This window comes from Aptenodytes patagonicus, chromosome 12, assembly GCF_965638725.1.
Source record: "Aptenodytes patagonicus chromosome 12, bAptPat1.pri.cur, whole genome shotgun sequence".
NCBI classification, from domain to species: Eukaryota; Metazoa; Chordata; class Aves; order Sphenisciformes; family Spheniscidae; genus Aptenodytes; species Aptenodytes patagonicus.
Window position 1 is genome coordinate 1,547,657 of NC_134960.1, and position 18,681 is coordinate 1,566,337.

The following is an 18,681-nucleotide window of genomic DNA, read 5'->3' on the forward strand; positions in this document are numbered from 1 at the left end:
GCTTTAAACTTAGATTTGAAGGGGGAAAGGGATAAAACCAGGCTCACTAGAGATAAGCCTGGGGGGGGCATGCCAATGTTTGAGGGACGGTGTGCTAGCGAGGTCCTTCGGTCTGCCCGTCTCAGTGGAGCTAGGGGATGGAGATCCATGCGGGAGCAAAGACGCAAGGGTTATGGATGTGTTAGAAACCACAGAAGCACCCGAGAATGGTCATGTAGGAATTAGGGTTTCTCCCCCCAAAAGGTGGTGGGATCAATAGCCCAACTGAAGTGCATCTAGACCAATGCACGCAGCGTGGGCAACAAACAAGGGGAGCTGGAAGCCATTGTGCAGCAGGAAAACTATGATATAGTTGCCATCATGGAAACAACTGGAGTGCTGCAATGGATGGCTATAAACTCTTCAGAAGGGATAGGCAAGGAAGGAGAGGCGGTGGGGTAGCCCTGTGCGTTAGGGAGTGTTTTGATTGTCTAGAGCTTAATGATGGTGATGATAGGGTTGAGTGTTTATGGGTAAGAATCAGTGGGAAGGCCAACAAGGCAGATGATACCATGGTGGGAGTCTGTAATAGACCACCCGACCAGGATGAAGAGGCAGACGAAATATTCTATAAGCAGCTGGGAGAAGTCTCACAATCGCTAGCCCCTGTTCTTGTGGGGGACTTCAACTTACCAGATGTCTGCTGGAAATACAGTACAGCAGAGAGGAAACAGTCTAGGAGGTTCCTGGAGTTCATGGAAGATAACTTCCTGACACAGCTGGTGAATGAGCCAACTAGGGAAGGTGCCGCGCTGGACCTGTTGTTTGTGAACAGAGAAGGACTTGTGGGTGATGTGGCGGTTGGAGGCCGTCTTGGGCATAGTGATCATGAAATGATAAGAGTTTTCGATCCTTGGAGAAGCAAGGAGCGGGGTCAGCAGAACTGCCACCTTGGACTTCCAGAGGCAGACTTTGGCCTGTTTAGGAGGCTGCTTGACAAGAGTCCCTTGGGAGGCAGTCCTGAAAGGCAAAGGAGTCCAGGAAGGCTGGACATTCTTCAAGAAGGAAATCTTCAAGGCGCAGGAGCAGGCCGTCCCCATGTGCCGAAAGACGAGCTGGCGGAGAAGACCAGCCTGGCTGAGCAGAGAGCTTTGGCTGGAACTCAGGAAAAAAAGGAGAGTTTATGACCTTTGGAAGAAGGGGCAGGCAACTCAGGAGGACTACAAGGATGTCATGAGGTCATGCAGGGAGAAAATTAGAAGGGCCAAAGCCCAGCTAGAACTTAATCTGGCTACTGCCGTAAAAGACAATAAAAAATGTTTCTATAAATACATTAGCACCAAAAGGAGGGCTAAGGAGAACCTCCACCCTTTATTGGACGTGGGGGGAAACATAGCGACAAAGGATGAGGAAAAGGCTGAGGTACTTCATGCCTTCTTTGCCTCAGTCTTTAACAGTAAGACCAGTTGTTCTCCGGGTACCCAGCCCCCTGAGCTGGAAGGCAGGGAGCAGAATGAAGCCCCCATAATCCAAGGGGAAACGGTTAGCGACCTGCTACACCGCTCAGACACACACAAGTCTATGGGGCTGGATGGGATCCACCCAAGGGTGCGGAGGGAGCTGGCAGAAGTGCTCACCAAGCCACTTTCCATCCTTTATCAGCAGTCCTGGCTGTCCGGGGAGGTCCCACTTGACTGCAGGTTAGCAAATGTGACGCCCATCTACAAGAAGGGCTGGAAGGAGGATCCGGGGAACTCCAGGCCTGTCAGCCTGACCTCGGTGCCGGGGAAGGTTACGGAGCAGATCATCTTCAGTGCCATCACGCAGCACGTACAGGACAACCAGGCGATCAGGCCCAGTCAGCATGGGTTTGTGAAGGCAGGTCCTGCTTGACTCACCTGATCTCCTTCTATGACAACGTGACCTGCTCAGTGGATGAGAGAAAGGCTGTGGATGTGGTCTACCTAGACTTTAGTAAAGCCTTTGACACCGTTTCCCACAGCATTCTCCTGGAGAAACTGGCTGCTCATGGCTTGGACGGGCGTACTCTTCGCTGGATAAAAAATTGGCTGGATGGCCGGGCCCAAAGAGTTGTGGTGAACGGAGTTCAATCCGGTTGGCGGCTGGTCACAAGTGGTGTTCCCCAGGCTCAGTTTTGGGGCCAGCTCTGTTCAATATCTTTATCAACAATCTGGACGAGGGGATCGAGTGCACCCTCAGTCAGTTGGCAGACAACAAGAAGTTGGGCGGGAGCGTTGATCTGCTCGAGGGTAGGAAGGCTCTACAGAGGGATCTGGACAGGCTGGATCGACAGGATGAGGCCAATTGTATGAGGTTCAACAATGCCAAGTGCCGGGTCCTGCACTTCGGCCACAACAACCCCATGCAGCGCTACAGGCTTGGGGAAGAGTGGCTGGAAAGCTGCCTGGCGGAAAAGGACCTGGGGGTGCTGGTCGACAGCCGGCTGAACATGAGCCGGCAGTGTGCCCAGGCAGCCAAGAAGGCCAATGGCATCCTGGCCTGTATCAGAAATAGTGTGGCCAGCAGGAGCAGGGAAGTGATCGTGCCCCTGTACTCGGCACTGGTGAGGCCGCACCTCGAACACTGTGTTCAGTTTTGGGCCCCTCACTACAAGAAGGACATCGAGGTGCTGGAGCGTGTCCAGAGAAGGGCAACGAGGCTGGTGAGGGGTCTGGGGAACAAGTCTGATGAGGAGCGGCTGAGGGAACTGGGACTGTTCAGCCTGGAGAAAAGGAGGCTGAGGGGAGACCTCATCACTCTCTACAACTACCTGAAAGGAGGTTGTAGCGAGGTGGGGGTCGGTCTCTTCTCCCAAGTAACAAGCGACAGGACGAGAGGAAACGGCCTCAAGTTGCGCCAGGGGAGGTTTAGATTGGACATGAGGAAAAATTTCTTCACCGAAAGGTTGTCAAGCATTGGAACAGGCTGCCCAGGGAAGTGGTTGAGTCGCCATCCCTGGAGGTATTTAGAAGACGTGTAGATGTGGCGCTAAGGGACATGGTTTAGTGGTGGACTTGGCAGTGCTAGGTTAACGGTTGGACTTGATGATCTGAAAGGTCTTTTCCAACCTAAACGGTTCTATGATTCTAAATTAGATTATGCCTGGGTTGCTTGGATACTGTATAATCACCGGCATGACCAAACATAATTTAATACAGAGTAATTGGTAGTCAAGCTTCAGTGCAGAGAAAGCATACAGGAACAGTAAATATTTCTTCGTTGCAATGGCTTGCAATCAGCATCGTGTAACAGAGCAGAAATGCAGCGGAGCTGGAGGTGCTGCAGGCTGGGGGAAGTGCTGCACTGGCCCTCTTTTATTTTACAGACATTAATGATTTGTTTCTTCAGCCTGGTCAACAGCTCATATTTATTTTCATAGAAATCCAATTAAGAACTCACTTGCTTCTCCAGAGACCTACAAATAAACCTGTGTTGCAGGAGCAGCAGAGAACGCTCGGGTGCAGCACGTGGGAGCTGCCCACTCCTCCCAGTAACACGGCCGAGACCCGGCACCAGCCCAGCGCTGGGGGCCGAGCAGCAGCTGCAGGCACCGCAGCTTAACACCACGCACAGAGCCAAGGGCAACAAAAAATGTATGAACTTGAGACTTCTGGGCTGTGAACTGGCATCAGTGGGATTATTTAATACTGGTGGACACGGTCCTGCTGGTACGTGCTGTTACCTCAGTGAACACACTGCTTGACCCGCTGCCCCAGCCGCGCTGGGCACCGGCAACCACACACCTCCACAGGCAGCAACGTCCTCTCCAGGGGATGCCACGTGGGGCACCTGGCTCTGCTCCCCACAGAACTCTTGCTATCTGTGGCTGGAATTACTTTGTGTACATATTTTATATATAAAATACATGTATATAAGCCTCAGCCAAAAAGTGCTGTTATTAGTTCAAATATCTTCCCTGATTCAGAGAAAAATCTCTGAGAAAACAAACATCTGAAAAAGAACAAAGGCAAAGTCTGGAGTGTTTCTATTTCCATGCCTGGGACAAACCTTTGAAAACAAAGTGCTTGCTATGGCTGGCCTAACAAGACCTTATAGGATGGAAAATAATGCAGGTAATTCATATTGCTACAGGTAAAAATATATTTCATGTCTGCCACCACCATTAGAGCTTCTATTTAACATGAAACGCCAATCATGCAGAGGGCTAGCGATCCCCAAAATTATTTAGGCTGCTCTGGGTAATTTGTTACAGATTAAACACTTACATTTGACTCTTGACGTGAATGAAAGATAAAAAGCACTGAGAATGCAGACACCACGCTGGGCGACAGGGGCATCTATGGATCCACCATCCACTTGGTCGTGAGCGAGTTGGTATGTGGAAGAGCTGTACTAACCCACGCCGGCAAGACCCAACCAAAGCAGCAGCCGTGTTCCCACCGAGTCCTCGCAAAGCGAATCATGTCTGGGGGAGTACAGCTCCCTGCTCGGGGGAGAGGCTCAGCAAGGCTGCCGGGCTTCATTCAAGCGAAACCCCGCCGCCAGTGCCCCTGCCCCCTCAGCTCCCCCCACTTCCATCCATTTAATTTGGATCGCGCACGCTGCCGGACAGAGAGCAGGCGGCTGCTAGCGCACACAATTGGTGGTATTTATCAGATAAAATCTAATGAGTTCTGGGAAATGTTCCTGGGTGCATTCAAGTCATCCCTGCACATTATTGAGTTTAATTGGGCTGCAGCTGATGAGCGTGTAGGTGGAGAGCTGGGCGAGGAGCCGGGTGAGGGCCGGGCTGACCGCCACACCAGCGGCTCCCGCTGCTTGGCTTGGCCCCTCTCTGAAGGGCCGGAGGAGCTGTGCCCTGGGAGAGAGTGGCCCCGCAGGTCCCTGGGGATTGCTCGCTCCTCGCTTAAACCCACCGCGGGCCACCCAGCCCCGGCAGCATGCATGCCTCGGGAACTCCCCGACGGCTGGGAGTGCAGCAGGCATTTTATTGCAGGTGCATTGTAAAATGCTGCGCTGCAACGCAGAGCTTGTGAAACCTGTCTGTGCGCGGCCACCTCCTTGTGCTAGGAAGGAAGACTGAACGGCACTAGCATCCATGCCATGCCTGGTACCCAAAAACAGAGAAGCCCAATACCAAGTTTTGTCAAAAGCAACCTTGGGTCAGGAAACAAACAGCTCAAGTTTTAAAATAAGACTAACAACAATAATCATGAAAATATTAGATATCAGAAACAGAGGAGACTGCAAATAGAAATTCTTCGTCAAGTGCCTTGTAAACACAAATGCCATCCATCGCTCACAGTAAGAGAACCAAAAAGGCTGTGGCACGTTAAAAAGAAATTACACCTGCAGCACTAACCGCTGGTGTCCCAGGTAGCTAAATCAGGCAACCGTGCATTTGGATAATCGTTCCTAAAAGGCACATGTGCATAAGTGGAGGAGACGGGGAGATGGATTTGCAGTGGCCTGCGGCACATAGCCGTGTGAGTGAGAACCGGGGAGCACGGCCAGCTCCGCTCCATCTCCCAAGCCAGGGCACACACGCACAGAAACGATACACTTACAAATTGCATAACCATGATTTATCCTGTTGTGTTTATTAAGGCTCTGGATATGCCTGTGCTCTTCTGGGCTGCTCTTGGATGAGGGGAGCTCTGCAAGGGCCAGAGGAGTCTGGAGACGCGGGAGGACAAGCTCGCTGGGCTCGCTCAGCCGCCATGTGGTCACTGCATGTTCTCAGCACGCAGGAACAGGGACAGGAACATGGGCAAAACACCACCGTACGCAGCCCGAGCTTTTGCAGGCTGCAGAGACTTACAGCATCGGAACTTCTACAGCACCGCCACTCAAGCAAGGAGCGGGGAGAGCCAAGTACTGAGGAATGCAGATGGAGGCCAGCGGATCCGAAAGGAGGACAGATCACCAGGGAAATACAAAACCTCCCAGCAAAGACAAGGAGAAACTTTCTGAACACAGTTGACAAAACCTTCAGATGCAATGTTGAGAATTAAAGGGGTTTTCAGCAAACAACCGCATTGCTCTCGGGTTTCCCTGCTGAGCTGGGACGAAACATGCGCCTGCACTGTTTCTTGGCTGTTTGACTTGCTCCAACAAGACTCTCTTTTTCTCCCGGGTGAATCTGGCCACAGCTGGATGCTTGGATTCACTCCCAGGGAAAAAAAAAAAAGCAGTGCTCATATCACACTGAACAGATGCAGAGGCCAAATGTGAAGTTCAGTATCGGTAAGCCTAATCAGTGTGAATACCATACGTGCTGTGACTTGCAAGGAAAACACATATGGTGCTGCAATGCTCCTCTGATTCAGGCTTTCCAGACCAAGTCACCTGGTTTCCAAAGCCATCCTCTCTGGCTTTGGGCAAGCTGAGCGTGATGGGAGATCTCAGGGGGACGCGCTGATAGGGGGATCCCAAACCTGCTCACCAACCCTCAGCCCAAGGCTACAGCTGGGGTGAGTGGCACAGGGCTGGCATGTTCCCCACCCCCCCGACACGGCCTCTGCAGCACCGCGGGTTTCCACTGACGCCCTGGTGAAAGCCACGGGCACAGCCACGAGTTGATGTTAAAGTGTCACTGCAGTTTCCACCTGCAGAAATACAGCCAGCCAAGGGGGACTTCGCCCCCAAACGTCCCCCGTGGACGGAGCTGGACTGGGGGCTGCCAAGGCTGCAAACGTTGTCCCCTGTGCCGCTGCCACCCCGCAATGGCGATGCCCTGTTTGAGACTGGCACCCTTCCCACAGCCCACGGCACAGCATGCCGGGCACCGCAGAGGATCTACACCCTTCCCTACAGGGGCCAAACCCCAATGCCACACCAGCCAACTTCACGTTCACAGCATGCAACCAAGAGGCAACACCAGGTGAATGCAATTCCCATACCCCATACCCCACACCCTGAACCACCAGCCTTGCGCTTCTTCCCTTAATTTTGGCTGTACATGTGCAAACACAGCATTCAGTTATAACTTCAGCCTGCTACACTTAATTATGTCTTTCCTCTTTACAATAATAATAGCTATTGTACTCATTAGCAACAGCCGCCGCCGCGGCTCGTGCTGAAGTGGGGCTTTGGCCGGCCCCGAGCTGTGCCTACAGCCCTGCAAGAGCCGTCCCATGCACGAACGCTGCCAGCTCTGGTGCCCCCAGCAAAGCCCCTGCTGCACAGACGGGTTTTCCACCGAAAACAGAAATTGCCGATGCTTTCACACTGCAATAAGAAAACCTACATAGCCAGCGGGGCAATAAAAGCCTGAAAGAGCAAGTATATGTTAACAAGAAATCCTTTGAAAGATCTGCCGCAATGGAAAGCGACATGCCGAAGCCTACCTGATGGATGGAAAACAGCCAAAGTAAACGGGCTTCCAGAAAGCCTCCCAGCAAGAACCAGCACCGGTTTTAGCAAGTGCAGCTCCCACTGCTCTCCAGCCCGCCGGGGGCTGTCCCTCCAGGGAGGCATGGGAAATAGTTCACAGCCGAGAGCCAGGCCGCAGGGTAATGAGCAGAAGTTACCCTCGTGTACACCTGTATATTCATGCAAGTGCATCGGCCACAGGGAAGAGTAACAAAGCAGGTTTTTTGACTTTTTTGCTTCCACCTTAGAGGTATTTTGGAGCACGTTCGCTTCACAAATGCAAGGTTAGTGCCCTTCCCTCCAAAACACTGAATACCTAAAAAAATCGTTTAAATGGAAAGAAAGGGAATACCGAAATAACCAGCTTTGTAGAATAAACTAAAGTCACGGTTAACAACAGCAGGTAAAATGCTTGTCCCATCTTTGCCAGTGGAACAAGGTTTTGCCCAATGATTGGAAAAATAACACCCCCCCAGATTTTGTGCACCCTGTCACACACACGTGTGGGCAAACCCACTCACCCCACGATGCCCCTCCTACTTTACATGGCAGTAGATAACCACCAAACTGCAACAAACTTCCATGGAACTACGTTAGAAGAGTACAGTAACTATTTAATTTAATAAAATAACCACCTGCTAATCCCCAACTTCACAGCAGGGCGCCCGTGCAGCCGATGGATGGACCCTCCTGCCCCCTCCCTCCATGGGGCGAGTTAGATCAAGGGAGCAGGAGCCAAGACTCCCATGCCCCACATACATCTGTACGTACACACATACGTAAAGCCCATGGAAAGCAGGACCGGCTCCCTCAGCTCAGTCCTGGTACGCCTGGCATCACCACCAAGCCAGAGGATGTCCTACGCACACCAGCTCCTTTCCCCACGTGGGTACCAGCATCACCAGGGTTTTTCTACATGGCAGCTCTGATTGCATTTGGTTTTTCTCGGCCAGTGGCTCCTGGAGCCTCCAGGCTCTCCCAGCCCCAAACAGCGGCTTTCAGACCCTCTGCCCCACACTCCTCCAGGTGCGCCTTTCACACACAACAGCAGAATATGTTTTTAAAAATACATGCTTCTAAGTTTGAACGTAGTTACAAAAAGTCTAGACCTTAACTAGACATGCGGTGTAGTCACTTGAAGATGGACAGAGGAGACAGGTCCAGCCTGTGCCGGGGATCACTCCCAGCATCTCGCGGAAAACCGCAGCTCAAAGACATCTTGGTGCTGGTGACTTTTATTCTCCTTTCTTCTGCTGAAAAAAGATTTGACTAAAATCCATATAATTGAATTTGATTTAGTACTGGGTCTGTTCAGCATAAAGAGCAATCTAGAGAAGCTCTCATTAAAATGTCTAAGTCCCATTCTGTCTGCAGGGACAGAGGAGACACCACCAGGGAGAGACGCCAGCTATTTATTGGAAATCTTTCACTCACTCTAGATTCAATCTGTTTCTGTACATAGTTTCAGTTTCACTGTGATAAACAATTAAAAAGAATCCAGCTAATTATTATCAACAACCTCTATCCAACAATGTAAAGTTCAAATGCAAGCCCACAAGAATTCACACTTGGGTAATACAAAATGCCTGGTGCTTCTCCCGGAGATCCCGGCTGTCCGGCAGGAGCTCGGCAGAGATGTTCAACCACAAAAACTCCACAGCAAACCCAGTGCACTCCGCGTTACATGCTACTAAATGATTGGTCTTGCCAGCGCTGGTGATGTAAGCTTTAACCTAATTTAAGACACCCATTATCATATCTAGAGAGATGACTCTTATGCACAATGAAGATATAAGAGTTGTGAAGAATCTGATAAGAGAGATGCTGCAGTCTCTGAAGTGCATTCCTCTCCAGCTAAAAACTGGGGAGCCTTCAGAAAATATAAGGACCTTTTGGAGAAGCATGGAAGAAAAAGCTACCAGAAAATGCAAACAGCTGATCTATTGACAATCCAGGCTAAGGAGGTTAAAAGTTCATTTGCAGAAGTAGAACAAAACCTTTTGCTAATTTATACATTACAGGAAGCCAAGCCCAAAAAACACAGCAAACACCTACAGGGTTTTTTGTGTGTTGGTTTTTTTTTTTTAATTCTGCAGAATCTCACATTAAAAACAAAACCAGAAGAGCAAGAGGGAGCCAGAGCTGGCAAGGGGGAGGGCATGCACCCAGCCTTGTGCTTTGTACAGTGTGCCCAGCGTTCCCGGGGCCGCGTCCCCAGGGAGCTGCACGCCCCCCATCAACACCATGCCCCCACCAGTACCTGCTAAGCCCGTAGCGGTCTCCGCTCTGCAGAGAGCATCACCAGCTCCTCGAACAAAGCATGCGAGGGAGAGACGAGGAAAGAACAGGGGGAAGCCAAAGGTCTTGCTGCTGCCCCGCGAGGCTTTGACACCTCCGGCTCCGAAGCGCGAATGGTTCATAAGGACCCGCTGCACCACACCAGAGCTGCTCCTCGAGCACGGGCTGCCTCCCACAGAAGGGCTTCAGCGGTGGGAAAGGATCCCCCTTACCACAAGTCATGAGCGGAGAAAATACCAGGAAAACAAGGGAATGCATTCACAGCGTCATCGTTACCCCAGCTGCTAATTGCAAACGCAGCTTGGGACCGCGCTCACTGTGCTGCTGCTGTGTATCTGGTGTAATGTACTCCAAACTCGAGTAGGAGGAAGGAGCCGATCTACTGGCACGTTATCAATAATCCAGTGGATTATTTTGTGGTAGCAGAAGAAAAATGGATGCAGGCCATTTGCAAACAGATCAAGACCATCTAAGAAACCGCCTGCGATGGCTGGGGAGGTCTGAGCGCCCACTGACCACGTTTAAGTGCTGCCTCTGCCTTTGCAGGATCTGAGCATGCACAGGATTTCTGCGGGGAGGCAGGAGAAGGCACAGGGCAGGCTCATTCCTCTCTGCAAAGCTCCTTGGTTGAAAACACTAACCGCCTAACAAACTATGTGAAAGGTAAAATTATCTTCCGGAGCCTAATGCAAAAGCTAAGAAAACAAGGGAGACATTACAGCAAACATGCAGATTTCATTAATGCTGGGAAGGCGTGTGAGCGCGGGGGAGCCCAAGAGGCAGCGCAGCCCCTGCTGGAGGCTCTGCCAGGGGACTGCGGACCTCCACGGCCTTTGTCTTTCCACAGAGCTACAGGTGGTTCCAGTTAAATGCTGTAATTAAATTAGCCAGGCAAGATAGGCGCACTAAGATTTCAAACTAATCTGCAGAGCAATCTCTCATCCACCGTCGAACGTTAAAAATATCCCAGAATTTGCACAGAGCCCGATCCGATGGAGGAGGGAGAGTCAGAGGACGTCGGGCTGCCCTCTCAGAGCTGGGAGCGAGGACGGGTCCCTGGCACGGCACGCTGCGAAGCTATTACCTTCCCCTTCACCCGCTCTCCCAGGCGGCTCCTTCCAAACCCCCCCTTCCCCTGCTGCCTGCAGGGAGCCTGCTGCATTGCTGCTGGTTGGTTGGCTTTTCCCACGCAGGAACAGAAAAATAAACAGACAACTGGCTATACTCGCTAATCATGTCAAAGCATTAAAACAAAAGGGATTTTTATTGATCTGAGTGGGCTTGGCTCCAATCGGGAAGAGGATGATTTAAAATAGTTGCTTAGAACTGTATTTTCAAAACCAAGGATGTTCTTGTTCTGTTTTGTTTTGTTTTAGCATGATCAGCCTAAACTTTCCTTCTTCCTCACTCTGTATGCTGGTTCACACCTTTTGCCCTGCCCGCCTAAGGTACGTATAGGCAACGCACGCCCACAGCAGAACCGACACGTATCTATACCTCCACGCACACCAGCAGGTGATGGACCTGGAGGCACTGGCGCTCGCTGGCCGCCGTGGTCGGGATGAAGCTCCGAGGAGCTGCAGCCGGGCTGGGCTCACACCCCACAGCATCCCCTCTCTGCCTCTCCCTTAAACCGCCCGTACCGGCCGTTGGCAAGACAGCATACTGGGTTAGATGGGACCGAGGATGCCTCGGCACAGCGGCTCTGGGGATGCCCAGCAGCCCTGGCACCAGCTCCAGCATGGGACTGGCTCTGGCATGGGACTGGCTCCAGCACAGGACAGAGGCACGACGCTCACCAGGCTGCAGCCCCCGGCAGCACCCATCCCAGCTCCCCAGGGGCCAGGACCCGATGCTCCAAACCAAGACACAAAGCAGAGAAACAAAACAGGAGGAGAAAAAGGAAAAAAAGGAAAGAGTGGGAAAAAAAAGCACGGCACAAGCCTGACCGGGGACAGACCAGCCCCAGGCAGGATTCTCCCAACTCCTGCAAGGCAGAGCGTGGCTACAGGGAGTCACCTTTTGTGTGATGTGCCTTTTGCTACCCATGGGAGCACCCAGATCCTTTGGGTCACTCGAACTCCCGGGGCTTCACCCAGCAGTGTCGCAACCCAAAGGGATCAGAAACAGTCACCAGGCAAAAAAATGGCATTTCCGAAGCATGGAGAGCGGGCAGCTGTGCGGGAGGATCGCTGCCTGGCCTGGCCACGCGAGGTCAGAGAGCTCGCTCGCTATTTTCTTTTGGCAGCCAAATCAGGCGAGGAGCATATGAGAGAAGTGCATCTCAGAGGCCTCAGCGGCTAGTGGAAATTTCCAGAATGTCCTGGACAAGAATGACTTACTGGAAGTAATACATAAATCAAGCAAATGAATAGTTACCAGACAGCAGCATAAACAGCTGCCACGGGGATGAAATCAGACCTGCTGTGCCAAGAGGCGTCAGCCTCCTCGCCGGCTGCACCTTCGGGGGGAAACGGGGAAAACAACCCAAGCAAAAGCACATTTCTGGGGAAGCAGCCACCCTGAGCCCCGCATAGGTGCCTCGGTGGGTTTCCTGAAGCCAGCGGGCAGAGAGCACATCAGGGCAAGCGCCGTGCCGCTGGCGGGGACCCTGGCTCCCGCGGGTCTCTGCGCGGGTAGCGCAGCCCGGGGAGCACGGCACGGGGCTGCCAAGGACGGGACTGCTCCACGCGAAGGAAAACAAGTGCCGGGTTGTATTTTTAGGCAGAAGACCTGGAGGATTTTTTTCTTTTTCGCCTTTGCCAACAAGCCCTCGTTCAGCAGAGCACCCTCCGAAACGCACTTCGTTCTGCGTCCAGCCCCTGCCTCGTCCCGCCAAGGGGCTGTAACAGAGGGTGGGTTTTGCTGGATCTCTGGGCCGTGGCTGATAGCAGCCGCCCTGCAGAGCCCATGGAAACCATCCACGCCAATAAGTGGAAAACAATTTGTGCTAGAGATAGCAATCACTATCATGTTGGTTAAAACACATAAACTAGAAAACACCACGGCAGCAAAAACAAAGGGAACTAGTCACTGCTGGCCAGGCCGCAGCTGTGAATGATTAAAGATAATTAATTCTGCTAAATACACGTACAGGCATTTCTTCTGCAGCCTCCTTAATTGTTTTGACCTTTTTCCAGGAGAGGAGCGGACGCTCAGGCAGGGGCAGCCGTGCTCCTCCTCGGGCCGGGGGGACGCGCGGAGCAGCAACAGCGGTGCACGGAGCGATGCAGAGCCGCGGGAGGGTCTTGGGAGCCCCACTGAAGGGTGCACAAGCACGGCACCATCTGTAGTGGAGAACCTGGATCTCACTGCCACAAGAACAAAGCAAGGCTCAAATGTCAAATTGTGTCCGAGAAAAAAAAAAAATTCCTAAATATCTGAAAGATAATCAGAGCAAAAACCTCCTGCTCTGCACCTCCAAAGCATTTATTACTTAATGAGAAAGTACGTTAAAAGAGAAGAAAAGGACAGGGATGATATCGCAGCTCCACTAACAAAAATGGCAATTTTCTGCAACCAGCTCCACTCCCGGCAGCACCATCGGCGCAGCCACCCACAAGCTCGGCAGCACCGCGCGCCTCTGCTTCGCTTTGAACTGCTTTAACTTATTTGGCAGAAAAAAAAAAGTATTGGTTTAATCAGAGCTGGCACATTCTATTGACAAAAAGCATTTGAAACTACAGTGTAGCCATTCTTGGAGATAGGTGCTGGGCCAAAAGGAGATATCTGCAGCAAAACAACTCAGAAGCCTGCAAGCGGGAGCGTGTTGCTAGGTGACGTGCTGTGGGACAGCCTGCTGCACCCAAGGTGCTCTGCAGCACCGAGGAAGTATTGCTTTCTTCCTTTCCCAACTAGAAACAGTGGGAAAAAAATCCAGAATAAAAAGAGAAAACCCTGAAGATGGTGTGAGGAGTCCTGCGCCATGCGGAGCTCGAGCCTGCTGCCCCGACGGGCCCGGGGAAGGCTGGGCACAAACTGCTAAAAAACAATGCTGGAAAAGGCATTCGGGAGAGCGGGGAGCGCGCGGTGGCAAGGGGCAGTGTCACTGCCACGTGCGCTCGGGTACCACACACGCTCGCACAGCGAGCTCGCCACGTCTCCTGGCATCAGTTCTTCATGTAGCTTTTTAAAAAGTGTATTTCTTATTTTTAAAGCAGGGGATGAGGAGCACTCTCACCAGCCATCCCCTGCAAACATTAAAGCTGCAAGAAGTAACAGACTGACTAAGCAATAGACACTCTGGTAATTAAAACAGCTACAAGAAACAGAAGATACGTGCTGGTTTGCCTTTCAATTCTTTCAAAGACGTGGGCTATTCTGGCCTGACATGAGAGAAACCAGGCGATTTTTAAGATGACCAGAGTCTCCCTAACTTCAGTTGCTGCATCCTCAGACATGCCTGTTGGCAGGGCCAGCGGCGGCAGGCATGGGGCTTACTGGGACGGTCTGGACTGTGGGTGTTCAGGCTTTTCTGCAGAGATCCCCTTGGAAAAACATCAGAACAAAGATCTCCTCTCTTTCAGGAACAGTAAATCACAGCTGGGTTTATCACAGGAATCCTGACAGCGTGAACATGTCTCAAGAAGTAATATTAAAGGTTTCACCTACTCATGGGTCAAAGACTAACATCATAATAGCAAGTTTCACTGGAACCAGGGTCTGTAGAGCAGAGGAGGAAATTTGCAGCATTACGTTCCTGACGAAGGAACACAGACAGGGATTGCTCACGCTCTGTATTTCACAGTGGATAATCACCTGGACACCTGAACATGAGACAGGAGGCAGCGCAAATAGGCTTAGAGATACAGCAAGAGGCAGAAATAAACTTCATTTACTATTTATACACTCCCCTCCCTCCACCCTGCCTGTGCCTGTCCCCGGGATCTGTCCTCCCCCCGCCTCCAGCTCTCCTTTCCCCTCCCGCGCAGGGGGACGCAGCCCGGGAGCAGCAGCGCTTTCCCCGGGAGCTGGAGCGCCGGCGTCCCCCTGCCTGCGTGGGGCCCGCTGGGGCACGAGCCCCTCTCGCCGCACGCCAAATTGCAGGGGGCACCCAGCCGCCACGGGAAACCCACGACGCTTCTCTGCTGCGTAGAAGGAAGTGCACTGCTCAACCACCTCAAAGGCACTTAACCCAGCTGATATTTAATTTGTGTTAATAATAGCCATTTTTTAATGTATCGGCTGTATTAGGATGGTTTTGTCACTGTTATTAACGGCAGCCCCATGCCACACGAGGAGCTCCGTGTCCCTTTTCAGTAAGCAACAGCGAAAACACAAACCAAAAAACCAGGAGATGTAAGACAACACGGGACAGACTCTTTTTCTCTATTTGACCGATACAGATTGAGTTCTGCTTTTAGTGTAAGAGATCTCTGCAGTAATACTGTGAGAAATACTTTTTTAGCTCATCTGATAAAAATGCACATCTTGATTATTCATACATTACTTAAAATAAAAAAAAAACAAAACAGAAACAGATGAGGCAATCCCCTCCGAGAAGTGCAGCCCAGCTTGGCAGGGCCAGAAAGGGGCCCTTCAGTTTTGCCCACGTTAGCTGTGGATGCCGTGCTCTCGGCTCCCCTCGCCAGAGACGGGGCAGCACCCAAAACCCACCAGTCCCCACCCCCTCCCAGAGCATCCCCCTTCTCCATGCAGGTCACCCGGGGCAGCCGGGCCCCCGTCCCTTCTGCCACACTCTCCCTCCCTCCAAACACCTTCTGCAGATGTGAAGCTTTATCTGCACCGCAACATCTTTAATCCAGCTTTATGGTACCACTGCCTCAACCGGTTCATGTACAAGAGCCGCAGCAATGAGTCCCGGACCAGGCTGCCCTCCTGGTGCTCCTGGAGCAAGGTCCTCCTTGCCGGGCGGCCCCGCAGCACACGGCAGGAGAGCTGCCATGGAGGGGCTGCAGGACTGACGCAGGAGGGATGCTGGAGGGCCTGTGCCTGGAGCTGGCTGTTCCTCTGGCCCCCGCAGCCCGGGATGCCCCCAGGAACAGCACCGGCTCCAGGGCCGGGACAGCTTCTGCAGGGCGGCGAGCTCTGCAGAGCAGGCTCTCGCTCCTCGGCTTCCTGCCTTTCTCTGAGATAATTTTTTTCCCATTAAATAAGCACTATGAGCTGTTTCTCTTCCTAATATAGCACACACCACTACGCTCATTGTTTGTTTGTGTTTTGTTTTAGTTCCTTCCCTACTAAAGCAGCATGAAACCCATTGTATTACCTGCCTCCCCTCTCCATGTCTCTCACTCAAACACCACGAGGTTTTCCTTTAAATGAAAAGCACTTAAGCGGTTATGAGATTCCTTGCACATATTTGGCCAATGGGAGTACCTGGAACCGCCTGGCCCTTGGCTTGAGCCTGTAAATGCAGAAGGTTTTGAAGCCGAGATCTAAACCAGCTCTTTGGTTTTTAACAGCCTTGCCGGGGAGTCCGTGGAATGGATACAAACCCGTGTCATAAGAAAGCATCTGGAGTCATTTTTAAGCCTATTTCAAGTATCATTTGTCATTTTTTCTCTTAAACAGATAACTTCAGGTTCTCCCAGACCTTCTTCTAAATGGTTATGCCGATTAACTCATTCCCCAGGTTTTCAAGTCCTGCCTAATCCCTCCTGCTCATGCAGCGCCAGTGCGAACAGCAAGGGCAGGTACGACCCCGCAGCCTTGAGGCTGGCACAAACACCTGATGATGCTTTCACTTTTTAAACACTAATCAAAGGTTTCCACGGCAACCTGCAGGAGCAGGAAGAAGATGGGAAATTATAGGTCAGCTCTATCACCGAAAGCAAAAAAATTATTCAATTCCTTTGCCCTCGAAAAGTTTCAAGGTGACCTAGAAGTATTGGTAAATCAGGTTGCATAAAGGCAGAAAATATGCCCCAGAGTAGTCTTCTATTGTAGCAAAGAAATAGCTTTTAGTCCTTTAATACTAGGCTTGATCTGAAACCCAGTAAAGAGCTTAACCTCTGCTCTGCCTTCTGGATAGCCAAACCCCATTACCATGCCATTAACAGCAACACTATATTCCCAGCAGCGTATGGGTTCCTCCTGCCGCCGCGGGGCTGGGGCACGGCTGCACAGGCAGGGGACGGCAGGGACATGGGTCAGCGGGAAAGCCCCCCTCCCGCCCTCCCGCACCGCTCCGTCTGTCAGCCCTCGTTTCACTCACACACGGGTTTCCAGTTACTCGCCAACCAGATATGACTCAACACCGCACACACACACACAAGGAAACTTTTCTACCACTATTGACTTTCAGAGGAAGTGGAAAAAGGAGAGAAAAACATATCAGTCATAAACGTACTTTGCCAAGTGGTTCATGAGCAAGTGCAGCATCTGCCTGTTTTTCTCCGGGAGCCGATGAACGAGGCTGTGGATCTCTGACACCCTCGACTCCTGATTCTCCAGTTCTGCATTGGAAATAAAAACCGATTTATCTCCGCATCAGGGGGGTTATTATGGAAGAAGACATGCAGGCCCGAACATTAACACCGACAGACATGGGAGGGACCCAAGGCTCCCTCTCCCTACTCCACCCTACACCCAGGCACGCTGCGGATACTCTCCATGGCACTCTCCCTTTCTACCAACTCCAACCGGTTGTCTCCAAAAGGAAGAAACTAATGGGCTGAAAGAGTGAGCTGAGAGCAGATGCCCGCCATGTGAAAAGCCAGTTGCGATCAGGGAAGGGGCTGGCTGTAACCAGAGTGTTTCTCCAGTTCCAGCAATGGGAACATCAGCACGTTCCCGTTCAATGTGTTCCCAAGCCCCATCAGGATGTGCTCAGCACAGCGCCCGGTGAGGTTGTAGCATCTGGTCCTCAACAGGCTGGTTGGGTCCGCAGGTGCTGGCAGACGTGCCCCGACAGCCTAAGCAGGAGCCGTGCAAGGAGGCCACCACCGATGTGGCCACGGACCGCGTGAGCCCTCCTGACCCCCTGGTGCCACCCGCGTGTGCACAGGCTGCACAGCTGCCAACAGAGAGTTACCTGCTCTCATACAGAGCACCTTCTCCCAGGGCAGCCAAAGGAAAGCGGCACAGACATCCGAACCGCAACCAACCTCATCAGAACACCGTAGGTGTTGTTTGAACAACGGCCTCCCTCATTTTGGCAGATGATGGTCAAAATAAGACAGAGCTGCAGCAGCAGCTACTGCCACCAGCCAGCTCTCCGCTCCCCCTGCACCATCTGTGTTTCCTTTTCATCGGTAACTCCCAAACAACAACATGCCCTTTGTCTCTCCATTCTTATTCTACTTTCTGGGACTTAAGAACAAGGAGGTCAGTGGGGAAGCAGCAGGGCAGAGGTTATGCTCAGCTGCTTGCAAATTACGTTTCAGACCAGTGCCATAAACATCAACAAACTCACTCGCTGCTTTGATGAAGCTCCTTTGAAACTGGTACATCATGAGCGGCCCCGGAAGCATTCTGGAAGATAAAAAGGTAACACGCACAAAACACATCTGAGTAACACAACCCACAGAAATAAAGCTTTGCCCTTACCATAAGTTCAGCTCCATTCTTAAAAGTGCAGAATTAAGCAATAGCAACTCTAATTAATTCCCCCCGTCAGAAGGAATAAGATCTATTGAAGTACCTTCGATTTATTCTTCCTCCCTTTTCTGTGCCACACTAAATTAATTTTTCATTTTAGCATTCCTTCAGTAACACAGAGTTTCGGTACATTAGTGAACCCATGATTTCCAAGTAAGTTTGAAAATAAATTAAAAAAAGAAACAAGCCTAGTCATAAAACTTTAACAGTCACCATTCCCATTAAATTCCCCATTCTCCCCTCCCATTTCCACATCCCTTCAATGGGACATCTTGGAGCTGCCGACGTTCTTCATTGCTTTGCAAACAGTTCAAACTCTGGAGCAAAGGTTGCCATCATGCAAAATTATGTAGTGTTTAGTGATTTTCTAGGCTGAGATCCACCAAGCTAATTATACTCATCACCCTAATTGGATTTAGCCTCTCTCTTGCACTCTCTCTCTCAAATAAAACCCAATGCACAGAACAGCAACAGCAAGCAAGAAGC

General features: G+C 51.5%; 1 protein-coding gene across 4 annotated transcripts in view; it reads right to left on the minus strand.

Annotated features, from left to right (window-relative positions):
* The window catches only part of ARHGAP26 (Rho GTPase activating protein 26), a 158,869-nt gene that overhangs the window by 54,023 nt on the left and 86,165 nt on the right, over positions 1 to 18,681 (minus strand). For all 4 annotated transcript variants that reach the window (XM_076350460.1, XM_076350459.1, XM_076350461.1 and 1 more), the window contains exons 16-17: positions 18,011 to 18,069; positions 16,946 to 17,051 (exon numbers count right to left, since the gene is read on the minus strand). In XM_076350460.1, the coding sequence (XP_076206575.1) occupies positions 16,946 to 17,051; positions 18,011 to 18,069 (165 nt within the window). The remainder of the gene's footprint in view (positions 1 to 16,945; positions 17,052 to 18,010; positions 18,070 to 18,681) is intronic.